This window comes from Sminthopsis crassicaudata, chromosome 1, assembly GCF_048593235.1.
Source record: "Sminthopsis crassicaudata isolate SCR6 chromosome 1, ASM4859323v1, whole genome shotgun sequence".
Classification (NCBI taxonomy): domain Eukaryota; kingdom Metazoa; phylum Chordata; class Mammalia; order Dasyuromorphia; family Dasyuridae; genus Sminthopsis; species Sminthopsis crassicaudata.
The window spans coordinates 43,896,376-43,913,567 of NC_133617.1; the positions used below are offsets into that span (position 1 = coordinate 43,896,376).

At 34.6% G+C, this 17,192-nt stretch overlaps 1 protein-coding gene across 1 annotated transcript in view; it reads left to right on the forward strand.

The window, feature by feature from the left end:
- Window positions 1–17,192, forward strand: part of EP400 (E1A binding protein p400) — a 139,620-nt gene that overhangs the window by 34,292 nt on the left and 88,136 nt on the right. Inside the window, 6 exon segments of the mRNA XM_074299919.1 lie at window positions 2,974–3,061; window positions 3,442–3,549; window positions 4,310–4,719; window positions 11,563–11,772; window positions 11,774–11,860; window positions 16,156–16,341. Of these exon segments, the coding sequence (XP_074156020.1) occupies window positions 2,974–3,061; window positions 3,442–3,549; window positions 4,310–4,719; window positions 11,563–11,772; window positions 11,774–11,860; window positions 16,156–16,341 (1,089 nt within the window).

Genomic DNA, 17,192 nt, shown 5'->3' on the forward strand with positions numbered 1-17,192 from the left:
GGAAAATATCCAAAGATATACCAGAGTAATGATAGGTCTCAAAATCACTAGAGACATTTGGCCTAGAAAAGAGATACTTAGGGAAGGAACATCTTAAGCATGTGGAAGATGGTCAGACTTTTTTTCATTGGCCCCAGAGAGCCACAGGAACAATGGTTAGAAAAAGAGTTTAACCCAGGCTTGATGTAAGGAAATATTTTAGTTAGAGCCATTCCAAATTAGAATGAGTTATCTTGAACTTATTCAAGAATGAATTACTTTGAAGTTCCCCCTAACTAGAGGTCTTCAAGGAAAGAAGAAATGCTCAAATAGATGTGTTTTAGAGGGGATTCTTAAACCTTGAGTAATGGTTTGATTGGATGGCCTTAGTAGTATTTTCTCTTTGAGATTCTGTGATTGCCTTACTAGTTTGGCCCACTAAGTAATCAGGTTTTTTTGTTTTTTTGTTTTTTTTTAATAATAGTACTCCATCCATATTTTTTCATTTTTATCTCTATATCCCCATTGTCTAATATGTCTGTCATATAATCAGCACTTAATACATGCTTGATGATTAATAAATTAATCTCATTTTGTAGTGGAGCAACTGAGGTTACATAGTGGTAGAGTTGAGCCAGAAGATCTGGATCTTCTGACTCCTGATCCTTTCATAAATGTGTGATTTTCATTGATCCTCACATAGTTGTGGAGTTTAGCTATCCATACATATAATTATTTAATATTTAATATCGGACAAAAACAAACCATTGTTTGGACCTGATGGTTTTCTTGGTCTTTGGCATGGAAGCAATAATTCATGTTTCCCTTCCAAGTACTTAAGGTAAAATTAGAACTAATTAAAAGGCAATAGTGAAGTACAAAGATAAATTGGGGATTTGTATTATTTGTGTAACTGGGCAACTCATTTAAGTTTTCGTTGTCCCAGGAAACTCAGTGAGGCTAATTTCTGTCCAAGGAGTATCTAGACTGCTGGGGGAGGTCTCTCCTTTGCAGTCTCTCCTTTACCCATGAAATAATACATTTGACTCCCCCCCAAAAAAAAAAAAAAAAAAAAAGAAAAGAAAAGAAAAGAAAGAGTGGGAGGGAAAAAAAAAGAGAAAAAAGAAAAGAAAGATGACTAAGATTGGAGTCAAGAAAACTCTTTTTAAAAAGTCCTGGCTCTCTTATATTTAAATTATAGCATGACATGCATCATAGGCTTTACAAAGATGTGAAAAAAATAATACTCAAGTGCTATATAAGTTTGGGTTAACAGTTTGTCATTACATTATACCATATGATAATTATAATAAGTATTAGGACCATTTACTTTTTCTTTGTCAATTCTAACTATCTACAAATTACTCATGTTCCATTCCTAAGCACTACATTGAGGCTAGTGGTATATGAAGTAAAATTTTGTTTTTTCCCAGGTCATCATAAAGAGACATCTTTGAGATGTATATTAAGCAAATCTACCTAATTTGCTTTCATGTCAAAAGCACTTTAGAGTCTGTCTTAAGGAACATTTATTTTAATATTCATATCTAACTTTAGCTTTACAAATTATATAAATGAAAAATTTGTGGGCTATTTATAACTACATCTTTCAGGGTTTATAGTACAGGCTTTTCAAGATTGAAATATACCTTAATGATGAGAACAAGCATAAAGATATTTATTTAACTCTTTACATTCAATGTATAAATTGAGAAAATTTGCCAAATTAGTTCAACAAACATTCTTTAAATCTTCATATGAAAAACAAAAAATTTTACATTTTACTTTGGGAGAAATTCAACCTATACAAATTATGAGGAAATTTGAGAAGGTAGAGAACTCTCATTGGTAAAATCAGGAAACAAATAAAAAAATGTATATTTTTTGCAATATATTGGTAGCTTTAATAGCTATCAAAGCTTAAAACTACAGTGAGAATTTTGGGGCACTCTGTATATTTATATATTGTCACATAGAAAATATTTTATAATATTTTGATTTTGTAATAGTAAAGTAATAGTTGCCCTATTATTAGGCAGGTAGGTGGCGTAGTTGGTCTGAAGTCAAGAAGACTTATCTTCTTGAATTAAAAATCTGGCCTCGGAGCCTTACTAGCTATGTGACCCTATTTGCCTCAGCTTCCTCATCTGTAAAATGAGCTGGAGAAGAAAATGGCAAACCACTCCAGCACTTTATCAGAAAAACAAAACAAAACAAAACCCAAACAGGGTCCCAAAGAGTCAAACATGAATGAAACAACTGAACAAGAAAATACATATTAATATAATAGCAGTGATTGAAATGAAATCATTCTTTGATGTTTCAGCTTACATAGTATTTGAAGACCATTATTCTAATCAGCAATTCTGATTGCACAAAATAATGGATGTATAACATGTAGGAGTTCTTAAGATTGGATTTTATTTTTCAGGAGCATATCACAGAACTTGATTTTAGAAAAAAATCAAATCCCTGTTATCTACCTGATTTTTTGCTAGCTGCTTCCTTCTCCCCCCTCCCCCCATGCTGATAGTGTTTAAAGAAAAGTTTAGTATATGATTTTTAGAGATGTTTTTAAATGTTACTGTGATTTTGTGTTAGAAAAATGACTTTTCAAAACTTTTGCTTGTTCAGCCTGCTATATGAAAGTATCATAGTGCTTTTGGATTTTCATGTAGGTTGAGCTCTGCCCTTATAACTGAGACTCTCTTCTACTATTAACCCTTTTAGTTAGCAAGGAGTTACTTTGCTTCGCAAAGATTTGAAATTATACTTTAAAAACAATAATGTGACGAATAATATCCTTTCTAGAGGTAAGTTGGGACTTTGAAAAACTTTTCATATCCTTTCTTAATAAAATATTTGAGTCTTATTCAGATAAGATTCCATATATATATTAAAGGAGGAAGGCAAATGTTTAATTGTAGTTTTCATGACATTTTTTTTGCAATGCACATAAACTTTCAAAACCTCATTTATTTATTTTTCCAGCAGCAAATAAACACAGGCAACCTAGTGGCAGGGGCAGCAAGTACTATAGACACGGAGTCCCTTAAGCGACCACAGACATTCACGCCAGCAGGTATGTTCATAGTATAGGTTAGAATCTATCCCAAGAGTTATTTTATTTTTTAAACTATAATTAAAGTTTTCTTATTAATTAAAACTAATTCATGATTGTTATCAAGTGCTTGTGAAGGAAGAAACTCTTTGGTTCACTTGTAGATTTAATTTCTCCTTTGTTAACTTGTAATTAAATTGCCTTCTGTTTTTAATCTAAATATCACATATATGGAAATATAACCTGAAGATAGGTTTTCTAAACAAATCAGTTGGCTTCATTTCAGTTTTATATATAACTCTATTAGCTACTTACTCATCCTGATGTGATTGAAGGGCGAAAATATGTTCTTTGCTGATGATTTTTTTTTTAAACTGCATATTTTTGGAAAATTATTACAGAACAGTCTAAGAGACCTCGGCTTGAAGTGGGTCACCATGGGGTAGTTTTCCAGCATCCAGGGGTGACGACAGGAGTGCCTCTGCAGCAGCTAATGCCTACTGTGCAAGGTAAAATTTTAGTGTTAACATACATGGAAATAAAGGAAAGATACATATGTGTAATATATATATCTATATATCTATCTCCACCAGACTTTATAAAATTAAAATTTTTTTCTAGCAAAGGATAGTATTTCTGAAATTAATTTTTGTAAGGTAGGTTATTTTGCTAAACTCCAAAATAATATTACAATAGCAATTCTTGAGAAAATTCTTATCCTTACTGGAAGCCATCTGTTTATTTAAATGTCAGTGATCTTTTTTCATTGAATTTTTGTATTATAAGATTTTGCTCCTTGTTTTGTATGATTGCTTGCATACAAAACAAAGGACAAATTCTTTCCCTAAATCCCTTAGCATTTAGCAAGAATAAACCAAACAAGTTAGTACAGGACAAGGAAGCAGAGAAAAGGCTTGTATCCTTTTTACCCTATCTGAAAGTCCAGCACCACTAGACCTAATTTTCCTTTTCTTGAAAAAATAGAGTGTGCATTATCCTCGTTATTTTATTTTATTCATTATTGTTAGTGATCTCTTTGGTAAATTCCATGTCTTCCTTTTATGCACATTTATGACAATTATACTATATTAGTCATTTTTCTGCCGTTTAATTACTGTACTGAATTTGGATGTATTAAATTAGTTCTAAAGTGTTGATGTCCTATGGTAATGTAATTTGGAGGTCAGAAGCTATTTTCTGCTTGTCAGATGGGCAGAGAATGCTTTAGGACTTTAAAGTTGGTGGTATTTAGTTTTTCTGGTTTTGCAGGCGGAATGCCTCCCACTCCTCAGACTGTACAGCTCACCGGACAGAAACAAAACCAACAGCAGTATGATCCATCCAAAGGTCCTCCAGTGCAGAATGCTGCAAGTCTACATACTCCTCCACCTCAGCTTCCTGGGCGGTTGCAACCTGCCAATGTCCCAGGCACATCCCTCCCTTCAACCCTGCAAATCTCACAGCAGCCCCAGCAGCAGATGATGGAAACCCAGCCCCAGCCCCCGCCTCAACCCCAGCCCTCAGTTCCAGTGAAGACTCAGCCACCTAACATACCCATCCCTGCTGCTCCAGCCAGCCAGCCCCCAGCACCCCTTCCACAGCCTCTCACGCCAGCACTCCATGTCCAGATGCAAGGAAAGACACAGATGCAAGTGTCTCCCCTTCCAACACAGCCCCAGGTATTCCAAAGATATAACCTTATAATCTTTAAAAGCTTCTTTAATTTGGAAAATTTTTTTTGTAGAATTGGATAGGAGTGTTAGATGAATTTGGCGTATTATATACTGGAGAAACTTTCTTTTATCTGAGTTCCTTGAGCACAGTTGCTTAAGTAGATGGTTGTGGGATTTGTACCTTGGTAGATACTTTGCAGAGTTTCAGGGCATCATTTTCTGCCATATTATGTATATTTGGATAAGGCATTATATAAGGGTTAGAATTCATATCCTAATAGAATATTCCTACTAATTAAATTACTTTTGCTATTTTAAAATTACCTTTTAAGAAATGAATTTAGTTCTTATGAATAGCAGTTCATGCTAAAGAGCAGTAGCTTTATAAAAAACTAGCACTTACTATTTATAGAAAGCAGATTGTAGAGCCTGGGTTTCTAACTTGGAGTCTTTGAACTTGTTTTTAAAAATACTTTTATAACTATACTTCACTATCATTGGTTCCCTTTGCAATCCTATGTATTTTGTTAATGTGTTTTAAAACATGATTCTTAGACAGGGTCTGTGGACTTTACCAGAGATTGCTCAAAGGGGCTAGAACATAAAAAAGTTGAAGAATCCCTAGCTGCAACTCTCTGCATGTATGTGGTACTCTCCCCTTCCACTTACCCCCATCCTCCAACTTTCCTATGTAGAGAAAATAGTTCTTTGAGGAATTACAAGGCTCAGTTTGTTTGGTCAGTCTTTCAGTTATATTGACTTCAACATACAGTAAATATAATTTTTTTTTTTTTCCTTTTAACAGTTCCATTACTTGGAGTGAGGGTGGAGTAAAGGTAGCTTTTGAATATATGTTCTTGAACATTTCTAATCTAAAATTTACTATTAAAAAAAACTTAGCATTTTATGTAGATACTTAGAATTACATGTAGATACTTTTTTTATAAATTCCTTTTTAAAAGAAGAGGTGGGCTTAATATCTTTTCTTCTAGAGTCACCTATAAGTTTCTGGGCCTGTTGTTTTTCTTTTAATTTGGGGGAAATAGTTTTATTTTAAAATAATTTCTCATACTGGTGCCAAGCTTATATAGTTGGAAAGAGCCCTAGAAATCATTTTGTCCAGTCCTTTAAAATATAATCCATGACTTCTTAAACTTTTTCCACTTGTGATCTTTTGCCTGAGAAGTTTTTACATGACCCCATATTGAATCCGAGCTGAAGTGTTTCTGGTAGCATTGATACATGCGCGTTGCAAAATGCACATGATCAGAACCAAGACTGCAGTGAAATTTCTCAATGCAGCACAGGCAAATAATGCCAGAAACATATTGGATTCATTCACGTTTGAGTTTTAATTCATTTTTGGTCTTTACTCTTGCCAAATTTTTCATGACCTTCACAGTCAGTTATATGATCTCATATGGGGTTGGAACCCACAGTTTAAGAAGCTTTGTTTTAAATAAGGAATCTTAGGCCCAGGTTAACTTTCTTAAAATCTCTAGGTTGTAAGTGGCATTCAGAATTCAAACGTAGGAACTGACTAAATATAGTGTTATTCACACTGTCATTTTGCCCCACAATTTATCTTATTTAAACACACACACATATACACACACATAATATATATGTATACACACGCACACACACACACACACACACACACACACACACACACACACACATATATATGTTATTGTTTAGTATTTAGTATGATATTTTTCATATTACAAGTGCTTAATAGATGGTTGATTTGCTAAATTCTATTGTCTAGTGAAGCTAGTGAAAAATTTTTTATTTTGAGCATCTTGAGTATAATGGAATATTTTGCCTGATGTCTTCATTTATTTATTTATTTATTTATTCATTTATTCATTCATTTATTTATTTATTTATTTATTTATTTATTTATTTATTTTTTATTTTTTATTTTTTATTTTTTTTATTATATATATATATATATGTATATATATATTTTATAATATTATTCCTTGTATTCATTTTTCCAAATTACTCCCCCTCCCTCTATTCCCTCCCCCCGACGACAGGCAATACCATACATTTTACATGTGTTACAATATAGTCTAGGTACAATACATGTGTGCGAATATCATTTTCTTGTTGCACAATAAACATTAGAATCCGAAGGTACATGCAACCTGGGCAGACAGATATTAGTGCTAACAATTTTCATTCCCCTCCCAGTGTTTCTTCTCTGGGTGCAGCTACCCCTGTCCATCATTGATCAACTGGAAGTGAGTTGGATCTTCTTTATGTTGAAGATTTCCACTTCCATCAGAATACATCCCCATACAGTATTGTTGTTGAAGTGTACAGTGATCTTCTGGTCCTGCTCATTTCACTCAGCATCAGTTGATTTAAGTCTCTCCAGGCCTCTCTATATTCCTCCTGCTGGTCATTTCTTACCGAGCAATAATATTCCATAACCTTCATATACCACAATTTACCCAACCATTCTCCAACTGATGGACATCCATTCATCTTCCAGTTTCTAGCTACAACAAAAAGAGCTGCCACAAACATTTTGGCACATATATGTCTCTTTCCGCTCTTTAGTATTTCTTTGGGATATAATCCCAGTAGTAGCGCTGCTGGGTCAAAGGGTATGCACAGTTTGATAACTTTTTGGGCATAATTCCAGATTGCTCTCCAGAATGGCTGGATTCTTTCACAACTCCACCAGCAATGTATTAGTGTCCCAATTTCCCCACATCCCCTCCAACATTTGTCATTATTTGTTCCTGTCATCTTAGCCAATCTGACAGGTGTGTAGTGGTATCTCAGAGTGGTCTTAATTTGCATTTCTCTGATCAGTAGTGATTTGGAACACTCTTTCATGTGAGTGGATATAGTTTCAATTTCTTCCTCTGAGAATTGTCTGTTCATATCCTTTGACCATTTATCAATTGGAGAATGGTTCGGTTTCTTATAAATTATGGTCAGTCTGATGTCTTTTCTTAATCTTGTCTGGTATTTCAAGACTTTTTTTTTTTTTCTGATAGAATTTCCTGAAGCAACTTAAAATTATATCTCAAGATTCTGGAATTTCTGCTTATTGTCAACAAACCTAGAAGCTGGAAACTCAGATTTAGTGGGGGGATAGGAGGGAAGCTTTGAAGTAGATGCATGTACTAGAAAACATAAATAGATTTTTCATTTTGGGAGTCATTTTAATGTTCTATTTACACTAGTTTTAAAACATGAAAATCAATGAAACAGACATTTGAGCACTCAGTTTTAAATAGAACATTCAATAATAAGAATTCTATGCTTTTGTAATTGGGAAGTTAAAACCTTCAGTTTAGAGCAGTTTCCACACTGCCACAAGCATGATTTTTAAATTTCAGTTGGGCTTTTCCTTCTTTGCACCATATGTGTATATGGAGGGAAGGGAAGAGGCTGCCTTTGGTTTGTATTCTTCAGCTTATGAAAATAAATGATGGAAAAATAGTTTTAAGAAACTCTTGACATTTTTAAAACCTTAATTTCTACTTCATTTGTGGGAGAAATTCACTTGAATTATATAGGAAGAAGTCCTCTGAAGCCTGAGGACCAGTTTAGCTCAATACAGAGACAACACCAAGAGGGGAGCAATTATTTTGCCATGGCAATTCAGGACATAAAGTAAAAGACCAAGTTGTTTACTTGTAGTGATTGTGTTAGGAAAGGGATTTTTTTTTTTTTTTTTTTTCCTTAGGCAATTTGGGTTAAGTGACTTGCCCAGGATCACACAGTTAGGAAATATTGTGTCTAAGGCTGGATTTGAACTCAGATCCTCCTGACTTCAGGGCCAGTGCTCTATCCACTGTGCCATCTAGCTGCTCCAGCTTCTAGGACCAACTATATAACTTTTGGTGTTTTTAAGATTCTTTTTTTTTTTTTTTTTAAATTTTTTTTTTAATTTAATTTAATTTTATTTTTATTCATTTTTCCAAATTATCCCCTCCCTTCCTCCACTCCCTCCCCCTGATGACAGGTAATCCCATACATTTTACATGTGTTACAATATAACCTAGATACAATATATGTGTGTAAATACCATTTTCTTGTTGCATAGTAAGTATTAGCTTCCGAAGGTATAAGTAACCTGGGTAGATAGACAGTAGTGCTAACAATTTACATTCACTTCCCAGTGTTCCTTCTCTGGGTGTAGTTATTTCTGTCCATCATTGATCAACTGGAAGTGAGTTGGATCTTCTTTATGTTGAAGATATCCACTTCCATCAGAATACATCCTCATACAGTATTGTTGTTGAAGTGTATAGTGATCTTCTGGTTCTGCTCATTTCACTCAGCAACAGTTGATTTAAGTCTCTCCAAGCCTCTCTGTATTCCTCCTGCTGGTCATTTCTTACAGAGCAATAATATTCCATAACCTTCATATACCATAATTTACCCAACCATTCTCCAATTGATGGACATCCATTCAACTTCCAGTTTCTAGCTACAACAAAAAGAGCTGCCACAAACATTTTGGCACATGCAGGTCCCTTTCCGCTCTTTAGTATTTCTTTGGGATATAATCCCAATAACAGCAATGCTGGGTCAAAGGGTATGCACAGTTTGATAACTTTTTGGGCATAGTTCCAAATTGCTCTCCAGAATGGCTGGATTCTTTCACAACTCTACCAACAATGTATCAGTGTCCCAGTTTTCCCACATCCCCTCTAGCATTCATCATTATTTGTTCCTGTCATCTTAGCCAATCTGACAGGTGTGTAGTGGTATCTCAGAGTTGTCTTAATTTGCATTTCTCCAATCAGTAGTGATTTGGAACACTCTTTCATATGAGTGGAAATAGTTTCAATTTCATCATCTGAGAATTGTCTGTTCATATCCCTTGACCATTTATCAGTTGGAGAATGGTTTGGTTTCCTATAAATCAGGGTCAGTTCTCTATATATTTTGGAAATGAGACCTTTGTCAGAACCTTTACTTTAAAAAATATTTTCCCAATTTGTTACTTCCCTTCTAATCTTGTTTGCATTAGTATTGTTTGTACAGAAACTTTTTAGTTTGATGTAATCAAAATCTTCTATTTTGTGATCAATAATGATCTCTAGTTCTCCTCTGGTCATAAATTCCTTCCTCCTCCACAGGTCTGAGAGGTAGACTATCCTCTGTTCCTCTAATCTATTTATGATCTCATTCTTTATGCCTAAGTCATGGACCCATTTTGATCTTATCTTGGTATATGGTGTTAAGAGTGGATCCATATCTAATTTCTGCCATACTAATTTCCAGTTTTCCCAACAGTTTTTTCCGAATAATGAATTAGGGACAAAAATTCATTATTCGGAAAAAACTGTTTTTAAGATTCTTTAAAATTTTTTTTCCTGTATGAATTTTTTAAAAAAATATTATTATCACTCTTTATTGACAGAATATATGCATTGGTAATTTTTCAACATTGATCCTTGCAATCACTTCTGTTCCAACCTTTCCCTTCCTTCCCTCCACCCTCTCCCCTAGATGGCAGACAGTCTCATACATGGTAAACAATATCTTAAATACAATATATGTGTATATATTTATATAGTATGAGATTATTTTTCAATGACCAAAAGAGGTCAGTGTATTCTGGAAGGAACTGAATCATATTATATTAACATCTTTTTCTGTTAGTGAATCCAAAAGACAAAAGATAATGGCAGGTAATTGGAAATATGGTACACAAGTTCTCAGAATGTCAAACAAATAGTTTGAGAGATAGTTTCCTGGTGTACCCTGAAGGTAATTGTTCAGTCATTTTATTCATTCTTTTTTCAGTCATATCTGATTCTCTATGGCCCCTTTCTAGGCAAAGATACTGGGGTGGTTTATCATTTCCTTCTCTAGTTCATTTGACACATGAGGAATCTGAGGCAGAATTAAAGGATTTTGCCCAGGGTCACAAAGCTAGGAAGTTCCCAAGGTCTGATTTGAACTCAGATCTTTCTGAATTCAGGCATGACACTCTATTCATTGCACCACCTAGCTGCCTTCTGAGAGCAATAAGAAGCAACATTTCTTCATACACTTGATCATCTTTCATTATTGTTGTCCTGATAATCATGAGCAAGAAAATTGTCTTGAAAAGAATTATTATTTATGCTGCAACATTTATTGCAGAAGATGAGGAGATAGAAAAATTCTACCATCTGCTGTCATGTTATTGGAGTTTTGTTAACTTCTCTCATATTGATCAGTTGAATATTATCTAAGGAAGCTTTTTTGGTTTTAGATGGTATGAGCATATAGATATTTTGAAAATAGAGTTAAGCATTGGTAGTGATCATATCAGTTACAGACATGGATGATAAGAGAATTTGTTTTGCTTGATATGTTAAAAGGATTCTTCTTTTTTTCTTTTCAATGGGGAGATTAAGAGGAGAAAAAGTAAATACTTATTAATTTAAAAAATACTTATTATATAAAAATTGCTTTTGTAAATTAAATATATTGGTTATTTGAGAATTTCTTAATTTAGAGGATTTTTGTTTTGTTCAGAAGTATGTATTGTATTTCATACAATTTTATCTTAATTTTGGCTGACAAAGTCCAGAAACTGTTCAGTTTTGGTTCTTTGACAAACATGTTGGATTGTTTTTATGAAAAGGAGAAAATCTTGTTTCTTAGTATCATATTGGTCTAACTCTTAGTAATGGGTAGAGGAAAACTTCTTATGGTAGGAATGCTCTTTACTGTTTTTAGAACCATTCACTTCCAGAAGACTCTCAATGATTAAAAGTAAGTAAACTAGAAAAAAGCAAAAACATTGAGGCATTTGGAGTTTTCCTGAAGCTTACTATTTGCTGTTATGTATAATTAATTGTTATTTTCTCTTGACAGACTGTGGCATTATCAAGACCACCTGCAGATTCTGGCCAGCCTTGTCAGCGTTCTGTACCCACCTCCTCATCTACCTCATCCATCACACCAGCAAGTCTCTCAGGCCCAGTGCCCTCACCTGCACGGTCATCGCCAGTAAATAGGCCCTCCCCAGCAACCAACAAGTCACTGTCTCCCATTACATCTCGGTCCCCAGGTGCCACAGTACCTGTCACCCCCAAAACCTCAGAGCCCAGCTCAAAATACCACACAGTCCCAGGATAGTGTCCAAGAGAAATTGGCTGAACAAGTAACTCTGGTAAGAAAAAAATATAAAATTTTAAAGTACTTGGGTTATAATTGAAGAAGACTCAGTTTTCAAAAGGAAAATTTGACTCTTTGGTCTTTAAAACAAGGTATTTTAAATAAATATCAAATATTTAAAATGGAATATTCTAGATTCTGAACACTAGAGTATTTTGGCTTCTTAGACAGTTGGTAGAAATGAAGAGAATTTATCTTTTAAATAAAAAACCCTTTCTTAGGGTCAGAGTCATAATGGTTGCTTATTGAATTCTTGTTAACTTGATTTGTGGAGGAGTTGTTCTTGGAATGTGACATTATGGACAGAGTGCTAGACCCTACTTCTAGTCAGGAAAACTTTAAATTTATTAATATTATAAAAATTATTTTATTGCTATATTAAAATAAAATTACCTGAGCAACAAACTCTTTTGTTAAACTGAATTTTAAGTTCTTACCAAAAAAAAAAAAAAAAAAAGACTTGGGCAAAACTATTGTATTTCAAAATCTTATGTGATGCTTTCAAGGACAGTGATCATCAGTATTGGTTCAGTATTGGTATCAGTATTGGTATCATTCAGTTAGGCAATAATGTGTGTCCACTGTGTAATGAGCATTCACTTTTATTGGGAAAAACAGAGAGCTGAGTTATATTTCAGATAGATGGAAAACATTTACAAAGCATCCTTGCGTCTTGTTCTGTGAACCAGTTGTCCACATGGGGCAAAGTAGATGAGTTGCTATTGAGTGTTGAAGTTCATGACAAATATACTTTATAAACCTAGTCAGTAGGAGAAATTCAGTGAAGAGTTTAGGAAATAGAAAAAAAAAATCACACTGGATTATAATATTGTATGAGAGCCTCAGTTCTTTAGATACTGCTAAAACATTTCTCTGGCAAAATGTTCCAGTTGATAATTTTTTTAATTTAAATTTTATATTTTTCCCTGAGGCAATTGGGGTTAAGTGACTTGCCCAGGGTCACATAGCTAGGAAATGTTAAGTATCTGAGACCAAATTTGAACTCAGGTCCTCCTGACTTCAGGGCTAGCACTCTATCCTAGCTACCCCAGCTAATAAATTTTATCGTAAATTCATGATAATTTTTTCCTTCCAAAGATGGAGGAAATGAGGGAGAATGGCTGTTTTAGACCCAATTCTGAGCACTAAGGAAGAACGGAAGTAGAAATGTTAGGTAGAAACCTTGAGACCAAGTAGTTTTGGATAGAAAAAAGGAAAGACATATATATATATATATAATATGAAAAAATATATATATATACATAATGGGCACTTAAGAGTTCATAAGAAGATGTTTCAAATGCTTTAAAGAAACGATAGGCTCTGCTCATCTAGTATTTTCTAGGGAAATTCAGGCCTAAACTAAGAAAATTTTTAAATGACAAGATTAAAAGAAGTTCAAGTAATTGATAATGATTGCAAAAATACTATGGTTCTATAAGAATCAGCATGAACTAATACGGTGATGAATGCTAAAGATAACAAGAAGGATATTTCTTAAAAGCCATGTTGGGGACATTAGAATGATCAAAGAAGGGGGTAAGAACACTCTCTGAAGTAAATTGTATTATGATAATAGATCATAATTTTCCTCCAGTTTTCTCATCCAGGATGAACAATCTTTTAGACTGGGAATTATAAAACAAAAATTGGTTAGAGAGAATGGGAATCCAAACATAGTTGAGCAGATGACTAGATGCTATGTAGATGCTGTCAAAGAATTTGTATCACTAGATCTGGACAAATATACCTAGTATATTGACAGAATTTGCCTATTTGATCTTCAAGTTGCTGTTGTTGATCTTTGAAATGTCAAGTAATTGTCAGAGAACTGAACAGAGCAGATATGACAAATTTCAAAAAAGAAACATAGATAGATTTTGCAAAATATGGACCAGTGAACTTTTATTCAAATTCCAGAGCATATTATTGAAGGAGTGGATTGTGAACACTCATAAAAGGATAGCAATGACAATTAAAACAGGTCATTTCAGTTTAAATTAATTTCCTTTTTTGAAAGAGTAACAAGAGTGGTAAAGAATGGAAAATCTATAGATAATTTTATGTATTTAAATTTTAACAAAGCATTTGACAAGTCCTCTTTCTTTCTCTTTCTCTCTTTCTTTCTTGACTTTCTTCTGTCCCTCCCACCCCTTCCTTCCTTCTTTCCTTCCTTCCTTCTTTCCTTCCTTCCTTCCTTCCTTCCTTCCTTCCTTCCTTCCTTCCTTCCTTCCTTCCTTCCTTCCTTCCTTCCTTCCTTCCTTCCTTCCTTCCTTCCTTCCTTCCTTCCTTCCTTCCTTCCTTCCTTCCTTCCTTCCTTCCTTCCTTCCTTCCTTCCTTCCTTCCTTCCTTCCTTCCTTCCTTCCTTCCTCCCTCCCTCCCTCCCTCCCTCCCTCCCTCCCTCCCTCCCTCCCTCCCTCCCTCCCTCCCTCCCTCCCTCCCTCCCTCCCTCCCTCCCTTCCTTCCTTCCTTCCTGTCTTTTTTTTCTGTCTTTTTTTCTTTTTTTTGGTAGTTGAGAGGAAGATTAATAAAGATTGGTGACTTTGCAACTAATTGAATGCCTAGATTCAACCAATAGTTACTAAGAAGGGTGTGTTTAGTTTAGTGCTTCTGGTATCCATTGCTTTAGACATTTTTATCAGTAACTTGGATAGCATGCTTATAAGATATGCAGATGGCAAGTAATTTTGAAAGGTAGTTACTGGATTACAGAGCTTGGACCCCTTAAAATTTGGCAATCTAAATAGATGATGAACTGATTGAACAAAATGAAATGAAATAGGACTAAGTTCTAAGCTTAGGTTGACAAAATGAAGTGCACAAATGCAGATTAGAAGAGCGATAGCATGGCAGCAGTTTTTTTTTTTTTTTTTTTGTGTGTGTGTGTGTGTGTGTGTATGTGAAGAGGAGCTCGGATTTTTAATGGTTGGCATGTTTAGTATGAGCTATTTTGCAAAGAAGCAAATAATCTAAATGCTCTTTTAGATTGCATCAGGAAAGATAAAGTGTACAGGGAAATAGTTATCAGGCTTTGCTCCTAACTGGGCACTACATCTTAGATATAAATGCACTGAAATGTGACCAACAAAAGGGAACCCCCTGAGAATGAAAGGACTGGAAAGTATCACATGGGGGGCTTCTTAAAAAAATTGGCTATATTATCATGTAGAAAAGATAACTTGAGGGGGTGACAGTAGAGTTGTCTATGGAGAAGGACTGGATTTGTTTGGCTTGGCCCTAGCTTGCAGAGATCTGATCAGTTTTACTAAGTGGAAGTTGCAGAGAGGTGTTTTAGGATTGATGTAATTTCATAAGAACTAGGGCTTTCTGAAATTTGGATGGATTGCCTGCCTTAAGTTGGTAGTGGTTTCTTGTTCTTTGGAAACCTTCAGGAAGATATGGTAGGATGCCTTGTTTGGGACTATAAATAGAAGGGTTTCTTATTCAAGTTATGTGTTGGACTAGATGACATTCCCTTTCAATTCAAATTCCTTCTATGAGGTTGTAAGCTTGTTGAGGGCAAGTTTTGTCTTACTTAAGTTTTATCCCTAGTAGCCAGCACAGTGCCTCATCCATAATAGTTACTTAATAAATATTGAATTTAATTGAGTTGAGGGATTTGAGTGATGTGAGTGTTACTAGTAAAGTTAATTTCATAAAGTTAGTACGTTAGCTGGACATTTAGAAGTGAGGGGGAGGAAACTGAATGAGCTCATTATTCTTTCCTAAAATTAATGCTCCTTTTTCTAACTTTATTGTTTCTGTTAAACTGATGAGCTAATTTTTAAGCATTAGAAGTGTCTCTGGGTCATTTCATTTGAGATGTCCCTTAGGCAATTGGAGATTAAATCTGAATTACCTATCCAGAGGTAATAGTTGAAACTATAGGAATTGCATGAGAATATATGAAGTCTTTTAGGTTGTGAGGTATAGAGAGAATAGAGCTACACCAACTCTTTTGGGAAACTCTGGTATTAAAGAATTGAGAGAAGGAGAAGGAATTTCTCTTGATTATTCTAATTCATATTAATGTCAATTTTTGTTAATGTTCTCTGAACTCCTGTGGCACTTCATCCATACTGAGCAACTTGACATATTTGATTATTATACCAGCTAGAAGTGTCTTTTGGTTGTTTTCATGCCTAGAAATCTTAGTCCACTCTGCCCCCTTTTCCTACTCTCCATGGGAATTATTACAAGAGCCACGTCTTATATTAGTTTTGAATCTGCATAGTTCTGGCTTGTGTGCAATAAATGTTGAATAAAAACTTATTGACCTGATTTTTCTAGGAAACCCAAATCCATCAAAGAATATCAGAATTGAGAAAGGAAGGTCTGTGGTCTCTCAGACGGTTGCCAAAACTTCAAGAGGCCCCACGACCAAAATCTCATTGGGATTATCTCTTAGAAGAAATGCAGTGGATGGCAACAGACTTTGCACAAGAGAGGAGATGGAAAATGGCAGCTGCAAAGAAGGTAACATAGGTAGTCTATATTTTACTGATGGGCTGTGTTGCAAAATTTAATTTGTGATTTCTCAGAATTGGTATTTGGAATACATTTTTTAATATAAACAGTATTACACATGTGATGATTAGTTTCTCACAAAAGCTCATTTGATCCATAATTCTTGGCTGTAGTAATAGACATTTTTCTTTGGGAAATTTTGTTACAAGTTACAAGGATGTCAGAAATTGTTTATCCCACTATAGCTCTGGGAACAGAATTTGAACCTATTAGAGTTACAAAAGCCTAACTGGACTGTCCTTGAAAGTTTCAAAAAGGAGTTGGGTTCAGAGAAAGGCTGTAGAAAGTATGCTATTAGGATTTGGGGAGCAGGAAACTTTTGGAAGATAATCAAGACAGGGTCTCCTGGGGGAGGTTGAGTTTAACAGATAAGAGGGGAAGGAGACTAGATGAAAGCTGGGAACCCATCAACTGAAGTGAGTGTGGTTGCTACTGTGGGGTTTACTTCCTTTTTTACCTTCCCTCCTCACTTTACTATTGCCCATTCTGCCACTTTCTATATTTAAGGAGACAGTGAGTTTGGGGAGGAGGAAATATGAAGGAGAGTAGAAAGGAACAAAGTAGATTTCCTGCGGCTATAACTTTAACTGATAGAAAGGAGATTGCTGAAAGTCTATCCATTTTATACATTGCATATTTACATAGAGGAAGATAAATTTTGCTCTTTATAGCTGTGAATTGAACAAATATAAAAGGGGATAATTTAGATAGACAGTTTAGATTATCTAATATTTCAAACAAATGTGTTTAAGAATCTAGTTTTTAAAATTTTAATTGTCCAGTTATCAGTGTCAAAAGGA